This window comes from Hyperolius riggenbachi, chromosome 8, assembly GCF_040937935.1.
Source record: "Hyperolius riggenbachi isolate aHypRig1 chromosome 8, aHypRig1.pri, whole genome shotgun sequence".
Classification (NCBI taxonomy): Eukaryota; Metazoa; Chordata; class Amphibia; order Anura; family Hyperoliidae; genus Hyperolius; species Hyperolius riggenbachi.
The window spans coordinates 52,021,406-52,039,740 of record NC_090653.1 but is presented as its reverse complement, the minus strand read 5'-3'; the positions used below and the strand labels follow the sequence as shown (position 1 = coordinate 52,039,740).

The 18,335-nt window shown below is 44.5% G+C and overlaps 2 protein-coding genes across 2 annotated transcripts in view; one reads left to right on the top strand and one right to left on the bottom strand.

The window, feature by feature from the left end:
• The window catches only part of ABCF1 (ATP binding cassette subfamily F member 1), a 413,240-nt gene extending 404,117 nt beyond the window's left edge, over window positions 1-9,123 (top strand). Inside the window, exon 30 of the mRNA XM_068247805.1 lies at window positions 9,097-9,123. Coding sequence (XP_068103906.1) covers window positions 9,097-9,123 — 27 coding nt within the window. The remainder of the gene's footprint in view (window positions 1-9,096) is intronic.
• A 6-nt stretch (window positions 9,124-9,129) lies between these two features.
• On the bottom strand, window positions 9,130-10,560 carry PPP1R18 (protein phosphatase 1 regulatory subunit 18). The gene has a single exon (XM_068247804.1). The coding sequence runs from the start codon at window positions 10,558-10,560 to the stop codon at window positions 9,130-9,132; it is 1,431 nt and encodes a 476-aa protein (XP_068103905.1).
• Window positions 10,561-18,335: the final 7,775 nt, after the last annotated feature.

The following is an 18,335-nucleotide window of genomic DNA, read 5'->3' as shown; positions in this document are numbered from 1 at the left end:
AAAACGGCACTTCAGAGCGGTTTTGCCAGCGGTTTTGTTACAGAAGCTGTTCAGTAACAGCTTTACTGTAACAATATATGAAATCTACTATACTGAAAACCGCAGCAGCAATCCGCAAAACGCTAGCAAAACGCCATAGAAAAATAAAAAAAAGCGTTTAAAAATCTGCTAGCATTTTGCGGATCTGCTAGCGGTTTTTGGTGTGCACCAGCCCTAAATGATGATTAGGTCCAGCACACTTAAGCCGATATTTATTTCTAATTAGCAAACGATGCAATCAGAATGATTAGCTTGTCTGGTGAGTGGAAGCGATTCTTCTGCAGACTGATCTTAAATGACCGATCGCTATCACGTGGTCTCGCACGCCATGCTGTGAGCATGTGCTTGGAAGCCACAAACAGTTCCTGGGAGCAAGAGAGACTGATCTGAAGAGCCATTGTAGATGTGTGTGCGAATGAAGGTGTCCATACATCTATCGACTTGGCAGACGATCGACCATCCGATTTGATAATTATTACTGAATGAAAATCGATGCCTCCAAGCGCATGCCTGATCGATGATGCAATTCAGACCAAAATTGGTAACATGCGTCAATCGGACATGCTGCAAGATGTCGGGCCCGTCGTGGTCGGCTGCAGTAACCGTGTGCAATATCGGGATGAGCTTTGAATGCGACGGAACCCCTGACTTTGTCCCCCCTAATGTAAAACATCTCCCCCGGTGCAGTATACTTAACCTGTCTGTCGGTGGCTCTGTTCGCATACACGCGCCCCACATGGTTGCCAGCGTAACGTGGGTGTGTGACGTCACACATGCTTCCACAAATACCCCAGCAACCGCATGGGGCACGTGTACGCGGACGGAGCCCAGAGCCAGCGATGGACAGTATACTGCAGCCGAGAGGGAACATTTTAGATTGGGGGGGGACAGCATTGTCACAAGGCTGATTCCCGAGAGATTTCATGCTGAAATCGATCGTGAATCGCCCTGTGGTGTATGGGCTGGAAACAGATCTCTCTCTAATCACATTCGATCAGAGAGAGAGAGATCTGTCCATACATCTTCTGATGTATGGAAACCTTTAGTGATCCCGATCAATCGATCACACACACCAGGAAATCGATTGGGAATGATCAATTGCCCAAAAGACTGCCCGAAATTCACTCTGTGTGCATTTGGGGCTTGTGATGTGAAGAGCCCGCTCAGAGCAGACAGAATCATGGAAGACAGTTGCTATAGTGAGATTGCACGTCACCGCCTGTCTTTATTAGCCTGTATAAAGTTCCAAGTTCTAGCAAATAAAGCCAGATGACATAAAGGCATCAATCTCAGATGTGGCGCTCCACTGGGAACCCTCCTTACAAGGATAACCTCCCCGGAAAGCCTGTCCTTCACAGGCCGCCACTGCTGAGGACATTTCAGACTTGGAATATGACCCCTGACTTGTCAGAGCCTGCCAGAGGAATGAGGAGATAACATTCTACTGCTGGCAGTGAGGGGGGGGGGGGGGGGGGTAAGTTATGTGTGAGGGGGCGAGACATCACCAGAGGGAGGGAGAGAACAACGCTGCTGCTGCTGCCGGACAAAATGAATTTGGGAAGGGAGGGAAAGAGGACAGAAAAGGGAACACATTCACTGAGAAATTTTCTTCTGTTGCCAGAATTCTCGGAAAAGTACAGCTATAGTCTTAAAGGACCACTCCAGCAATAAAAAAAACCCCAGTAAGCAGTTAAAATCTGATTCTAACAGAACTGACAGGTTTTGGACAATTCCATTTTCTCATGGGGGACTGTCATGGGGGCACCTCGGGGCGCGCACTGTAATAACAACGCAGGAAGATTTGGGCGCAGCCGGTGCCACCATAGACCGTAATAGGAATAGCGGCGCACAGGGAGTAACTTCAGCGTTCTCAGAAGACGGAGCAGAAGTTACATTGTAAAACACTATAATTCGGCCTCCAGCAATAGCTGGAAGCCGAATTACATCAGTCCCCACCGTCCACATGGACCTAGAGGGGGAAAAGTAATTAACGCCGCCTGGACTTGTGCAGCAGCAGGATAGGCTGTATATAGGCTGCATCATGCACCCAAGTGCGACGAGTTCTCTCGTACGCCCTCAGGGCCCCTCTGGCCCAAGGGCCATGGTGCGGTGGCAACCTCTCCATCCCCTATTGCTACGCCACTGTTTCGGTTATCATCTTGGTAGCTACCGGTACCTTCTTGCCGATTTACCTGCTGTATTTTCGCTATATGAAACTGCAAATGTAAATCTTTACTGGATGAAGAAAAATTACTGTTCAGTTAACTTTTTTTGTGTGTGCCGCTCTTTATATTACAAATAAGTCAGGAAGCAGCAGTGACAGCTGGGGATAGGCCTCACCTCCTGCATCATCTTCAAAGCAAGGCCTACTTTACACAGACGGCTTCCTAGCACTAAAACACCAGGGCCCATATGCAATTCACTTTTTCTCCTGACTTATCTCCAACGAGATAATTTTTCATCTTCTCTTTAAAATAACTTTTCAGCACTTTGCAACTGAAAAAGTATAAAAAAAAGTAAATGAAATAGTACTTTTAAAATTCTTCTGAGTATTTTCTTGCTTGCTGGTAGCATTTTATTGACAAGTTGTGATAATATCACCTAGGAGAAAACTCAGGATAAAAAGTGAATTGCATGTGGGCCAAGATGTTTTATACAGCTCCCAAACCCTCTTGCCTTAAAGGATACCCGAGGTCACATAAAAAGATAGACGTGTATGTACTGTGCCTAGCACAAAAATAACTATACTACTGTGTGTGTTCCTTTTTTTCTTTCTCTGCCTTAAAGAGTTACACATCAGGTATGTAAGTGGCAGTTCCTGTCTGAGTCAGGAGTGGGTCAGACTACAGTGTGACCCTCACTGATAAGAAATGACAACTATAAAACACTTTCCTAACAGAAAATGGTTTCTGAGAGCAGGAAACAGATAAAACGGGTCAATAGTTCACAGATTTTAGCTCTGGCATACTTCAATGAATGTGTCAATGAGCAAAAAAACAGTAAAAACTTAAAAAGTAGATTTAAATATAAAATAAAACTGTGGAATATCTTAAAAAAAATCATTTTTTAGGAGAAGGCGGATAGATACAATTGTTTATTTCATTCGTTTATTTTCACCTCGGGTGTCCTTTAATTCTCCATTTATGCCAGTGTGCACAAGAGTGGTCATAGGGAATCGGGGTTGAGGGCAGACAACCAAACAGTACATGCAGAGTCATGCAGTGGCTAAGAAGTGGAAGTGAAAGCAAATGCGGCCAGACAACCATCATGTAATATCTATTTGCATGTCTATGGCATTTGAAAACATTCATGCACACCTGTTTATCTCATCATGTCACATGTCACATGTGACATGATGAGATAAACATAGGTTCAAATAGTATTAGCCCTACTAAGAAATTGTCTAAATCCCTTTTGGACTTCCAGTATAGTATATGTTAAGAGGTTTTTTTGTTTGTTTTTTTGTTGTTGTTTTTTTTAAATTATTCTTGCATATGAGGTTATGAACAGCTTGTTCGTTCAGTTTCCTGAAAAGTAAATAGAAGCCTGACTGAGAAATCTTATCTGACTGAGAAAAGGTTGGTGATAAGGTTTTAGTGCTGAAAAGTTTAAAGGGTTATCTCCTCTGTTTGTGTTGCAGCTCAACAAAGCAGAGTTGTCATGCCGTGTAGAATTCAGGGCCCATTTCCACTTGTGCGGTGCGAATCGCCGCGGAAAAAATTCGCATGCGGATGCGAATTTCCCATGCGGTTGTATGCGAATTTTCATGCGAATGAATGACGCTGTATGCAAATTTAACCATGGCAGTGCCTGTGTGCTTTTCCATTGATTCCATGCGAATTTGCGTGCCTGCATAGCAGTATGCAAATTCTGATGGCTCTGCCATGCGAATTTTTCACGCGGACGAAAAAGCTCAGAAATTCTGACAAGTGGAAACAGTCCCATCCACTTGTATTGGCTAATCGGCAAACGCATGCGGATTTGCGATAGTGGAAACGGGCCCTCAGTCTTATGCCTGGTACACACAATGACATTTTCGGGCAGATTCACTGCCAGATTGATTATCTCCAACATGTCCAATCTGATTTCCGATCGAATTTCCATTCACTTCTATGGAAAACTGATCAGAAATCAGATCGAACATGTTGGAAATCAATCAACCAGTAAATCTGCCAGAAAATCTCATTGTGTGTAAAAGCCCTTAAACTGAACATAAAAATATGGGACGCTGTTCTAGGTTATATTTGCATTCAGCAAAACAAAAAAAATAAAAATAAAGATCTCATAAGTTTATTTAAACTTCATGTTTGCTTTGAAGTGCCCATTTTAAACACCAACCAACCAAACGATTGAAAATAAACTGACAAACGCATACAAAAGCTGTATGCATGTTTCCTGGCATTTTTAACACCTTGCATACAGCTTTTGTATGTGTTTGTCATTTACCCTTTTATTTAGGTTATGAAGGCCTACGGTAAACATTACAGTAGGCCTTCATAACCTAAATAAAAGGGTAAATATAAATAACAATAGGCCAGTGTAAGAAAAATAATGTAAAAATAAATATTCAAACTTATAGCATAAAGTTCCTGAAGTTAAACCTGGATAAGACTTAACTCCTAATCTTCCCGCCCCATGCTGTTTCACCCCCCACAGACCTCTACATCACTGTCAATGGCACAATCATTCGTCCAACCACACAAACCCGCTGCCTGGGTGTCACCCTGGACTCAGCCCTCTCCTTCATCCACCACATCCAAACCGTAGCTAGGGCCTGCAATTTCCATTTACGCAACATCTCCAAGATCTGGCCTTTCCTGACCCCAGACACTGCCAAACTCCTTGTCTATGCCATCATCATCTCCTGCCTGGACTACTGCAACACCCTCCTGTCAGGCCTTCCTCAAAACCGCATCACCCCCCTACAATCCATCATGAACGCAGCAGCTAGACTAATCTACTATTCCCACCGCTCCGGCTCCATGACTCCCCTACGCAAATCCCTCCACTGGCTTCCAATTTGCTTCAGAATCAGCTTCAAAATCCTATGATGGCATACAAAATCTATACACAAGTATATGCCCAACCTACATCTCTGACCTGGTCAGCAGATATACACCTGGCCGCCCACTTCGCTCCTCCAACAACCTCCTCCTAACTACTCCACGCATCTCGCACTCCCATGCACGGCTTTACTAGAGCTGCCCCCATCCTGTGGAACTCTCTCCCACTGCCCATCAGGCTTGCTCCCACCTTCAAAAAAGCACTCAAAACTCACTTCTTCAAGGAGGCCTACATCAACTCAACACTGCCCTAACCCTCTCTGCCAAGAACTTCTTGATGCAACCCCTCGTTTTGTGTCACCAACCCCTCCCTCTAGATTGTAAGCCTTTGGCAGGGCCCTCTCCCCTTGTGTATCATCCTTGACTGTGTGCACTTTACCCAGAATTTGGAACTTGTATTCTTAGCACTACCACTCCAGTGTATGATCTGGCATTGTATTACTACCTGCATTGTGTTGTGTATCTTATTGCTTATTACCTGTATTGTTGTATCTATTGTCTATTACCTGTATTGTGCTGTCACCCCTATTATCATTGTCTGTATTTTATCCTATTTATTGTACAGCGCTGCGTAATATGTTGGCGCTATATAAATCCAATAAATAATAATAAAACGTGGTTTTCGATACAGGAAATGTCAACTATGGTTATAAAATAAAATTACGGTAGTTTGGACAAAGCGGGTGCAGCATAAGTCTTTTTGCAATTTGATATTTTTAATAATGAATTTTCCATTTCATTTTGCAGCAAGTTGAGAAATGTATAAACTGATATGAAACTTTAACAGCTCCTCTATGCAGCCAAGGCAACAGCTCTCTGTTTGGAGTACAGGCTGCCCTTACATTTCAACCTTGCTACGTGACAAACTGCAAAGGCCAAAATCCTGATGCTTCTATCCGCCAGTTTCTGAGAGAGACACCGTGAAGTGACTACTTAAAGTGAACCTCCGGACTAAAAATCTACTCAGCAGAACTGAAAAGGCTTGGTGTTTCTTTAACAGTTTCACAGCATCAGAACTTTGTTTTTCTTACCAAAGCATCATTTTTAGCTGCATTTTTAGCTGAACTCCACTCATCAAAGAAAAAAAGCCCAGGCTTTTTTCCCCTGATGCTGTGCAGAGCATGATGGGATTTCCTATGTTGTTATTCACGTTGCCTAGCAACTGGGAGAGGTGCTCAGGACACAGGACAGTTGGAACTGTGTCTCATGCTTCCTGTCACCTCCTTTCAACCAAAAAGATGGCTGCCATCATGAAATCAAACATCTGCCTGTTCTTTCAAAACAGGGTGGGTAAGAGATTATATTACCTATCTATTTTAATTAACATAACTAATGTAACTTAATGACAGTATGTTTGTTTAGGCTGGAGTTCCTCTTTTAACGAGTACATAAAAGCAAACTGAAATCAAGTTCCCATATACAGAGCCAAACGGAACTCATTCAATATTTTCAACAGAAGAGGTATTTAATGTTTGGAATACACGATGCGTTTTTTCAGCAGATAGATGTTTCGATAGATCATTTCCGACATGTTCGATCTTACTTTTGATCGTTTTACCGCACGATTTCTCATAGAGGTGAATGGAGATTGATAAGAAAAGATAAGAGAATCGAGAGGGAAATGGAGCGGAAAAATGAATCGAAAAACGATCAAACAGAAAATAGACCGAAAAAACGCATTGTGTATTCCCAGCATAAAGGGACCCCGAAGAGACAAAAAGTGCCCCTAGCGCAGGGCTGGGCAAACCAGCGCGTAATACGCTGGTATGTCCTGATGGCGTGTCATGTGACACTACGGTTGCCATGGGGACACGAGGCTGGAATCGGTGATCAGGTGAGTTTTAAGTAAACAACCCCCTCCAGTTACCACCCACTCGTGACTCTGCAGGAGGGGGGAGAGGAATCCTGCCGCCTGTTGGCAGACCAGGGTCACAGCGCAGGTAGGTCGGTTGCTGTAGTTTTCCCAGCGCCTCGGGAGGGGAAATCCTTTCAATTCTAAAGTGGCTTCCTTCATTCTCCTCCACAGCCCCGTTCCACTGTTATGACCCCCGAAAAAGAGCTTGCGCTAGCGCACCTACACCGCCCAGCTTTCTTTTGAAAAAGCCCGGCCAGAGCAGATCCGCAGCATTGCCAGTGTGCATGTGCAGGAAGGCCACGCTTGGGAGGTCTCAGCGTTGGAAGGGGCTGATGCAGAAGGATGGAGGATCCAGAGGCTTCCCCCTCCTGAGGTAAGTATCTCACTGTGTCCTTCGCAAACCTCACCGGTTTGCTTTAAAGCGGACCTGAACTCAGAACTTCCTCTCTGCTCTAAAAGATGAGCAACAGCAGAATAACCTTTAAAGAAAAACATTTATTTGTTACAGCTGATTCAAATCTTGCAATAACTCTGAAGTGTGTCTACTTCCTACTTTCATGGAAGCAGACATAGGGTTAACACCCTGTGTTTACAAATTAGCGGCTCGGCCATGGCAGTCAGCTGACACAGCTGAGAGATCAAATTACAGTTGGGATTAGTCACAGATGAGCGGGAAGTAGACAAGCTAAACTGTCTATATACATACAGGGTGCATTTCTCTGTGTTTTCCTTCTGTCCTGTACAAGAGTTCAGGTCCACTTTAGGAACAAAGAAAACATACTGCACAGCTTTTATAATCAGCCTGAAGTAAGACTGTTCTAGAGGAAACAAGATTGGAAATTACTGATAAGCAACTAACAGCTACAGCAAGACCTTACATGCTGAGAACTCCGGAGTGCCCGCCCCCCAATCAGAGAAAAATGTGCCTTTCTCAGTCATTGAATATAGAATCAAAGGTCAAGTTTCCACTGTAGCACTGTGTCTCTGCACTGTAGCACTGTGTTTCTGTGTGTCTCTGCGCCGCAGCACCGTGTGTCTGCACTGCGGCACCGTGTGTCTGCACTGCGGCACCGTGTCTCGTAGCTGCACTGTAGCACTGTCTGCGCACTGTAGCACTGTGTCTCTGCACTGTAGCACGGTGTTTCTGTGTGTCTCTGCGCCGCAGCACTGTGTGTCAGCACCGTGTCTCTGCACTGTGGCACCGCAGCACTGCGTGTCTGAACTGTAGCACTGCGTTTCTGCACTGTAGCACTGTGTTTCTGCAATAGGAAAACCGCATGGGAATTTTCAGAGATTGAAAACAAACATGTTATATGCCGTTTAATGTGAATTCTCATGTGTGATTTCTCACAATGGCCTTAGCACATGTTCTGCCTAGTGACAACACAACATTTTTCCGTTACCAGTAAATAAACATGCACAAAAATTGCATTGTACGTGAAAAATCGCATGAGGAATGCAAAAAAACAATGCAGCAGGCTGTCAGGTTTTTTTTCCCCCTTGCATATGAAAGTTTGCATGAAATGGAAACTAACCTATCCACAATCATTGCTTTGCTTACTAACAGACATTATTGTTATTATTGAAAAATCACACAAATGGAAATGTAGAATAAAAGTACAGTGACAGCACAGCAAACTTTTCAGAGGTTCTTTTTCATGACCTAAACTCAGTACAGCAAAGCAAACTATCCAAAACTCAGGCAACGGGAAGTCTCAACTAACCAGCATGCCTGGGGAGTAATGGGGACTTTGCTTTCGGCGGGTTTTGAGGCTTTTTAAAATTTACTGAGCCTCCAGCGATGTCTAGCAGCCTTTCCTAATCACCTAGCAGCTTCCAGAGTCCGTGCACGCAAGTCGGGATGTCACATGACCCGCCGGCTTGCGTGTACGGGGGAAACCGGAGGCTCGGTAAGTATTAGAGGGGGGTGGAGGAGGGGGGATTGTGCTTTTTAGGCATCAGGTGATCCCCTCTGGTGCTGGATACTCTGGACTTTGCTGTATATTACTGGATACATGTACTGGATTACTGGATTTGCTGTATATTACTGGATACATTGCTGCAATCTTACTGGATACATGTGTTTGAAGTGCATTATTATAATCTGCAACCTACAAAACTCTTGAAAAAGGTTGAAAGACAAAAGGAGAATTTTTTAAAGAATGACGACAACTATATTGAAACAACAACCACAACAACAACAACAAAAAAAGAGTGGCAACCCCCCCACCCAATTACGTGGCTGCAGGTAGTCACAATTCTCCTGATAATAAAATACACACTTGGAATTACGTAACGAGATGGTGCCCTTACCTTTTTCTTGTCACGACTATTTTTGGCCAGACAGGACCGAGACAAAGCAAGGTAGCCTCCAATCACTTTGATTTCATCTACTGTTGGATAACGTTTCTTGCCCGATTCAGACTTGGGGGTTGGAGTCTTAGTCTCTGTGGGACCGATGCCATTCTCACAAACGGCTGCTTTCCGTGGGTTGACAGTAATGGTGTTGCCCTTTCTCTTTTGCATGGCCTGGCTTTCTCCTGGACTTCTTTTGAAAGTTTGGAGGTTGGTAGGCAACCGGGATGGACTGAGACCTCTTTCTCCATCCTCCTCCGATTTCTCAGGGCTGGGTTTCAGAGTTTCTGGCCTCGTAATGGATGGCGAAACCTGGGCAGTTTGTTTGAACTGTTTAGGAGATCCAGCAGATGCTGGTCGTAGTTGGAAAGGAAAAGACCTGATTTCTTCCATCATTCTAGGCCTGTTGCTGAAGCCACTCATGGCTGTGGGGGCCACACAGGGCGAGAGCTCAGCTGGCTCAGAGTCAATGCAGGAAGAAGAAGTGGGGGCATGGGAGGAGAGAGTGGTTTCCTGAGTTAAAATCTGACTTCCCGTTGTAGCACGATGACAGGAAGCAGAAGGAGGAGCAGGGTTACTAACAGAAGTTGAGGCCTGTGTCTCAGATTCCGCTATTATGACAGGACTGGGTGACAGTGTCTTTACTGGCGAGTTACCTTCCCCATTGATCCTCTGCAAACACGGATCATTGTTCTCATCTTCTGTCCTCGAGCCACCAAATCGACTCAGCAGCCTGCTCACCCTCCCTCGACGCTCTGTAGAAGGAGATTGGTGGTCATCTGACCGAGTCTCTTGCTCCTTCGCTTCATTAATAATTCCAACATTAGGAGGATGTGGATCTCTGACTGCGTCTTCTACTTTTGCAACACGGTGGACTGCTTGTTCTGTGATTGGCTTGGCTCTTGTACAAGAATACTCTGGGATCCTCCTCTGCTTCTCCTGTTGAATAAATGGATTTTGTTGAACTGGTCCAATGTTTTCCCTTAAGACCCGGCTGTGTTTGTCCTCCTCCTCCTCCTCGGCGCCAGCTGTCCTCTCTTTCTCCTCAAGCTCCAAAACCTCCACCTCAACTTTATTTTCCAGCATGGAAGCTTCAGCTTTGGCCTTCCGTCGCAGGATGATCTCTCTCTTCCAGGCAGGCATATTTGCAAGTCGATCCTCTTCTTCTCTATCTCTTCTTTTTGCCTCCTCTTCTTCTTTTCTTTTCCGCTCCAGAAGATGAACCTTCCAGTCAGGAACCTCCATCATCTTCTGAGATGTCCAATTAGAAAGCTTGGGAGTGGACTAAGCTCTGTGCTACTGTTAAGATGCAGTAGCCAATATATGCCAAGGGGGCATGTTGTATCGGGCAAAAATAAGTCGGCCCTGGCCCTTAATGTTCCTAGAAAAGAAATGGTAAAAGGAAAAACTAAGCATTGAAATCAGAAAGTTTAAAAACAATCACAGCAAAACAGACCATGATATACTACAAAGGAAAAAGGTTACAAAATAAATAACACTTAACAAGAAAGGATGCTCAAACACTGTGTTGTTAGCCTTTAGTAATATCTGTATGAAACGTTGGTGTTCTACCAAATTCCCAGTAACTCCCAGTATTTATGTGCTTCCTCCACAACTCTGAAAAGGTGCCAGTAGGTTAATTGGCCTTCAACCCAAAAGGGCCATAAAATGCAAGTTTACAGGGATGTACAGACATCAAACAATATTTGTTTTGGTCGTCAGCCAGTTGCCTGTCCTGGTATCCCCATTTACCGTACCTATCAGAAAATGGGCAACAAGCAATCGGTTGTGACACTATTTTTTGGCCATCTGCTTTGTCCTGAGATTCTGCAGTTAGCCGTCTGTTTCTCCAATCTCTAAATCTCGTCAGGTCAAGCCAAAAATGCATGAATGTGACAAAGCTGTCCGTAGACTGCTTGTCACAATCATCATTTTGATGATTTCATCCTGTTAATGTATTGAAGAGAAACCGTAACCAAGAAATGAACTTCATCCCAATCAGTAGCTGATACCAACCTCTCCCATGAGAAATGTTTACCTTTTCACAAACATATCATCAGGAGGCTCTGTATAGCTGATATTGTGGTGAAACCCCTCCCACAGTGTGATGTCAGGACCATGGCTCTGACATCACACTGTGGGAAATAATAGCGGTTTACAGCTGTTTACAACTGCCAAAAAAAGCAAGCAGCATCTCCTTTCACTGATATCACCTACCAGCAGTAAAAATGTCACCATGTGATAAATGTCAGAATGTAAATCAGGGAGAGGAAAGATTTTACAATTGGCAAATATTAACTAAATAATTTATACATAATTCTTGTAAAAATTAAGCACTTTTTTATTACAATATTTTCACTGGACTTCCTCTTTAAAGAGACACTGTAAAAAAATAATAAAAAAAGTCCCCTGGGGGGTACTTACCTCGGGAGGGGGGAGCCTCAGGGTCCCAATAAGGCTTCCCCCATCCCTGTAGCTGCTGGCTCCCCCGAAGCGTCCCGCAATCCTGGCTCGAGAAGCCTGACAAGGCTTGATATATTTACCTTCCCTGGCTCCAGTGGGGGCGCTGTTGCGGCTCTCAGCACGGAGATAGGCGGAAATAGCCGTTCTGCGTCGGGTCCGCTCTGCTACGCAGGTGCAGGAGACTTGCGCCTGCGCAGTAGAGAGGACCAACAGCGATCGGCTATTTCCGCCTATCTCCAAGTGGAGAGCCGATACTGCACCTGCGCTGAAGCCGGGAAGGTAAATATTTACATCCCTGCCGTACGGAGGGGCACAGCGAGACCGCTGTGGGACACAGGACGACGGGGGAAGCCTTGATAGGATCCGGAGGCTTCCCCCTACCCGAGGTGAGTACCCCCCAGGGGAACTTTTTTTAGTTTTCTTTTCTTTACGTATGTAAGGAGCTAGGGGCGTAACTAGAACTCACTGGCCCCCATAGTAACATATTGAAAGGGCCCTCCACCCCAACCACCCTTAGTCTAATGTCTACCACTCCATACACTGTAGCTTTCACTAGTTGCTCTAATAGCCCCCTCCGTGTATCATTTTCCCTAGTATTCTAGTGGTCCCCCCACAGAGCTTTCCCTGGAGGTCCAGGGTTCCCCTCTCTGGGAGGAGAGCAAACAATAAAGAATAAATTGAAACGTTAAAGAAAAACATTCCAGGATGGGGCCCCCTTGGCTATGGGCCCCATGGCAATTGCTATGGCTGCTATGGTGATCCCTATGCCACTGGGCCAACAAGAATAAAGGAAATAGAAGTATCTGGCTTCTATAGGATTGTATTTATACAGTTCTGGCCGTTTATCACTATTTTGTCAAACCATTCAGAGAATACACCAAAAACTGAGGTGTTGGTGGGTTTACCCAAGTCAGAACAACTATCCAAAACAGTATGAGTGCAAACTGCAATGCTACGTAGTCGTGACAACACCATGACACCATATGGGGACATGCAATCATATGGGCCAGGTGAATGAATGCAGTGCAATCACACAAGACTAGTAACACAACACTGTGCAATTAAATGGGGGGCACTGGGTAGAAACTTCACAGTAGTAAAAGACAGCTCATAGTGAGCATATATGTCATGAGACAGCACAGAGGGAATAGAGAAAAGACAGTACAGTGCAATCAGACAAAGGAACGGGACAGTAGAGGGCAATCAATCATGTAAGGAGGACCATACAGTAAAACTATAGACAGTGTCTTCCAATGCATCCTGCAAGACACAGACGTCTCAGAGCCACCAGACATAGGAAGGGGGAGGCAGAGGGGGGGAAGAGGAGACACCACAGGCTTAATATAGTAAAAGTCACATTAATCACGGATAGAGCCATCAGAATAGGAGCATTATGTTTCTGGAATGATGGTGGCGATCTTGCACAGGCCATGGCTGGTGTCAGTGAGCTCTGTCCACACAGACTGATTGGAAATCACGCTCAGTCCCGGCAATCAGGCCAGTCTATAGAGACAATAGCAAGACAAAGGAGCAGCTGTTCATACACACTCAAATGTATACATCCACATATACATGGGACTCCGCTATGAAACCTGACACACGGCCAGCGTGCAGAAACACCGCTTACACACATCTCATCCCTCCACTACTAGAGAGAGCTCTATAGGCTAAACAAATACATTTTATGTAGTGGATAGAGAGAGAAGCATAGTGTATGTACAGAGCTACTTACAGTACAATAAACCGCATAAACTGTACTTCCACAAACAGTGCTGTGTATTAAGGGGATAGAACTGAGAGCTAAGCTTAAAGGTCTATATACAAAATGAAGAGAAAGAGAGATTCCTAATATATACACAGATATTATACATAATACACAATGCCATACAGTGTAAATAACAGTATAATACATAGTATACATGTGATGACATAAAGGTATACTAAACACAATATTAGTGTAAATAATGGTATAATATATACGTGATGACATAAAGGTATACTAAACACAATATTAGTGTAAATAATGGTATAATATATACGTGATGACATAAAGGTATACTAAACAAAAATAAATAACAGAAAGGAATATGACGCACATATGGCAGGCAGGGGCCCTTTCACGTCGGATGCATTTCGGTTTATCTTTGAAAAGGCTTGCGATTTTCCAAATGCATGTATAGTAAAGTAACAATTGGAATCGTGGGAATGCGTTGCCAATTTTCTAAAAAGGCAATCGTAGTTCTGCGTTTCGATTCAGCCCAACATAGAAGAAATCGCAAAACGCGGAATGCATATTGCGTTTTGCAATTTTTGTTGTAAAAGAGCAACACAAGTCAAAATACAGAGTAGTGTTGCTAATGTATTGTATACTGTGAGATGAGAAAACCAAAAATGTACACCATATACCATCAATGGAATTCTCCGTTTATAGTCCCTAAGCTTTCATTCAAACCAGAAAGGAAGAATCTGATTGGATGCCGGGTTGGGCAGACCATTCTTCCTTGATTTAATTGACAAATGAGATTGATGTCTGCCATACACCTGAGAGGATGCATGTGTACAGTAGCCAATGAGATAGACCGTTCATTCGCTGCTGTATACACACACTATAGGGTGACACATGGAAGTGGGGGCATAAAGCACAGGTGGATATGGAATTAGGGATGCAGTCTATCCAATCCTAGAGCCAGTTCCACTGACAATTAGAGAAAAACTCAAAAGTTAGGTGACAGCTGTAATTATGTGAGGGGCTCGGACTACCCAGCTACTGGGATATGACAAACCAGAGTCTATATATAGGACCTGCATATTACTCTATGCACAGATGAATGGACCTGCATATAACTCTAAGCACAGCTGTCTGGATTGCATACCAGAATCACCTGTATTTGCCAAGCACGACCAATGTCGTACCCGGAATTATATGTGGTTTACATGTCATTGGTAATAGTACATATGACAGACGTAGCATTGACAAACATGGGAGACATACAATTGAGACATATTACTCTACGCACAGATGCGTGGACTGCTTATTACTCTACGCACAGATGTATGGAAAGGTTACGATGGACAGTACAGATGCACATACCTCCGCTCACCTCTTCTCCTCCTGGACACAAAAAGCTGCCAAATATATCCCTGAAGCCTCCGTTACCTCCAGTGACCCATCCTGCCAGGAACTTCTGTGGAAATGGACAATCAGAAACCAGCAGTAACTACATCCTCCTCTACAGCTAGAAGCCAAGTTTCAATGGAAAACAAAAAAAAAATGCAAACAAATGCTTACAGTAGACAACCAGGGTTGAAAATCACAACGGAATCCTTGTCCTCGCTAGGTCTTCTCCAAGAAGATTGGGAGTCTTCGGAGGAGAGGAGACTTCTACGTTGTGTGAATAAAAAGCTCAAGTTTGTATTTTTGGGAAGTGGAGATGGAATGAAATCCCTTTAAATGAAGGAAAGAGAGAGAGAAGAAGAGAGGGTGTGTGGTGGAAAGGAGAAATTGAATTAGAGACAGAAGGAGAGAAAGAGAGGGAGAGGGGGTGGAGGGTGAGGTTACTGCTATGAATAATACTGAGAGTAAAGGGGGAGGGTGGAGATACTGAGGAAGGAGGGGGGAGATTTAACTCTACTGCTGCTGCTGCTGCTGCTGAGGAGATTCTGCTGTAGGCTTCGCTAATATTACACAAAACCACATTCCGATGCTGACGGGTCACTTCCCATCACGGCTTCCTCTTCGCTTTCTCTGAGCATGAGTCCGGATTAAACAATCTGCATGCACAGACTGCCTCTTCCGTCTCAAGGCAGCAGCCAGACACAAATCCATTCAGACTGCCTGACTTCCAATTCCAATGGCTCGTTCCATATAGATATTGATTGACCAAAATATTCCATTTAGGGCCCATTCTCACTTGGGCAATTAGTGGGCATTTACCGCTAATCGCCGGCAGTCGCTAGTGCTTTTTAAGGCGCAAGCGCAATGTTAACTAAATGGCAGTGATCCCACTGCCACGATCACCGGCGATTAGCGGTGATCACCAAGTGTGCTACATGCAGCATTTTATCGCAATTTAAGAGCAATCGGGGTTACAATGCTAAAAAAGCGTTAATCGTAATCGCTCAAAAATCACGAGCATGTACGTAATTTTTACACATTAACCGCGTAAAAAAAAAATCACCAGCGCAAAACACTAGCGTTTTGCGTTTGCAGGGGTGAATGGGCCCTTTTCCACTAAGAAACACGATAGCCCTTGTGATTGCACTGCGATCGCATTTCTTTCTATTTGCACTATCGCGATTTTGGCTGGCTGATTTCACACCATTTCTCAATGGGAAGGATGATTGCCCACGTCAGAAGATCTACCATATTCTGACAGGGTGGAAAGAGGGGTGGTGGATAGTGATGGTCATGTCTAGGAGAAGTCATGGAGAAGCGTGTGATCAGTTCGGCCAGGTGACAGACATGTAAGTCTCTGATTTGCTAGTCATGATCATGTGCTAAAGCGGGATGTGATTACAGCAAATCAGAGCTTTGCAAATCTATCAACAAATCACATGCTTCTCCAAGAGTTCTCATAGACATGACCATCACTAGTGGTGGGGAGTCCATGGCCGTATAGCTTTTGCATGAAGCTGTACAAAGCTAGCAAGTCAAATGACCTTCGATCAGATTTGTATTGAAATCTAAAGTTGGCCATATACGGTTGGATTACTATACAATGTGGCAAACAGATCAATCCATCTCTGATCTGAATCTGACCAGGGAGGGATCAAATCCTCTCATACACAACACACAGATGTTCAATAGGATTTCACCATGAAATCTATCAAACTGCAGCGTTGACATCACATCTATTGTCACTCCAACCTCCCTGCACTGCAACAGTACACATCGCCAGCCTATATGCTAACTATGTGTCTGTACAGTCAACAATTTCGCCCAAGGGATCAGCTCCCAATCCCTATCATGGGGCCATGAATCAAGAGGGCCTTTCAGCAGCTGTTCTACAAGGTGAGACATTACCAATGAACAGAGGCAATAATCCTGTGATGAAACACTTCCTTATCTTTTCAAACAGTCCCTTATCCTTTTGTTCACAAAAGGGGAGGATTAGTGCCCATTGTGTAGGCACTTTCAAACAAAGGGAAAACCTCTCTGTGTGGTAATGTGTGAAACTGTGTTGAGCCCAGAACAGACTTTTTTTTTGTCCATTCTCAACTCATTGCTAAACCGACAGTGAACTGCTCCTATTTTATAAATAGGAGCCGTTCCCACTTGTCAGCCAGCAACTAATCCGTGAGTTACGGTAAGCAGGCCGCAGTTCTGTCAGCGGACCATCAGAGCGGACACTACAATGTCCACTCCCGCTGGCCGCACATGGTCCAGCCTAAAGGGAACCTTAACTGAAAGGGATATGAAGGTTTCCTTTTAAACAACACCAGTTGCCTGGCAGTCCTACTGAGCTCTTTGGCTGCAATAGTGGCTGAATCACACACCTGAAACAAGCATGCAGCTAATCCAGTCTGACTTCAGTCAGAGCACCTGATCTGCATGCTTGTTGAGGGGCTGTGGCTTAAAGTATTAGGGACAGGAGTGTCAGGCAACAAATTATTTTAAAAGGAAAATTCCATATCCTCCTCAGTTTAGGTTCCCTTTAAAGAGAGCCCGGGCTCAACAAATAAAATAAAAAGTAGGCTACGGGGGGCTGAGTGGATCAGGTAGTCGCAAAAAACGCCGCTGGCCCACTGTCACTTGCATGACCTCTGGTTCATGACGCTGCACTGAGAGACTGTGCGTCTCTCATAACGTGCAGGGAGGTGGGGGCGCGGCAGGAGGCACGGCCAGGGAGAGAGAGCTGTCCAATGGCAGCTCAGGAAACCCTGCAGGAAAGCCCCTGGCGGATGTCTTAAAATGAGAATTCCTCTCCCCTGTTTACCTCCGAGTTAGGGACAAATCTTGCCACTTAACTCGAGAGGCTATAGCGCGAGGGGGGGGGGGAATTGGAGTCAGAGAGTGGCGGGACACAAAGCCTTAACATGAGGCAGAGAACATGGCTGTGTGTCCCATCTGCCCTCCAAAGATCCACCTTGGATTCTCTTTAAGTGGGAACTGAGCCTGACTAGTAGGAGTGCTTGCTACCTGAAAATGGTGAAGCTCATATGGCCCAGTCATTACATTATGCTGAGAAGTGACACGTGATTCTTTTTTTGGCAGATAGATGGCTTGATAATTTCCCACAGGTCCGATCTGATTTAAATTGTTTATCTGATCAATTTTCTGATAGAAGTGAATGGAAATTGTTTGGAAAAACGACCAGAAGATCAATGGGCCAGTAATTCTGATGAAAAAACGCATTGTGTATTCGCAGCATTAGGCATATGAATGACAGGGCCCTTAGTGGCCTCATTAACCTCTCTGGCTGTATGATTACTTCCAGATTTTATTGTCTAAGAGCAGTGCAATTTTTTTCACAGGCTTTAAAGCCCCATCTAAACGATAAGATTCTTTGTACGATTCTATTTACGATCCGATTAAATCCGACATGTCCGATCGGGATTCG

Coding starts and splice junctions, on each gene's coding strand:
- PPP1R18 (XM_068247804.1), bottom strand. CDS start 10,560: ATGATGGAGGTTCCTGACTGGAAGGTTCATCTTCTGGAGCGGAAAAGA.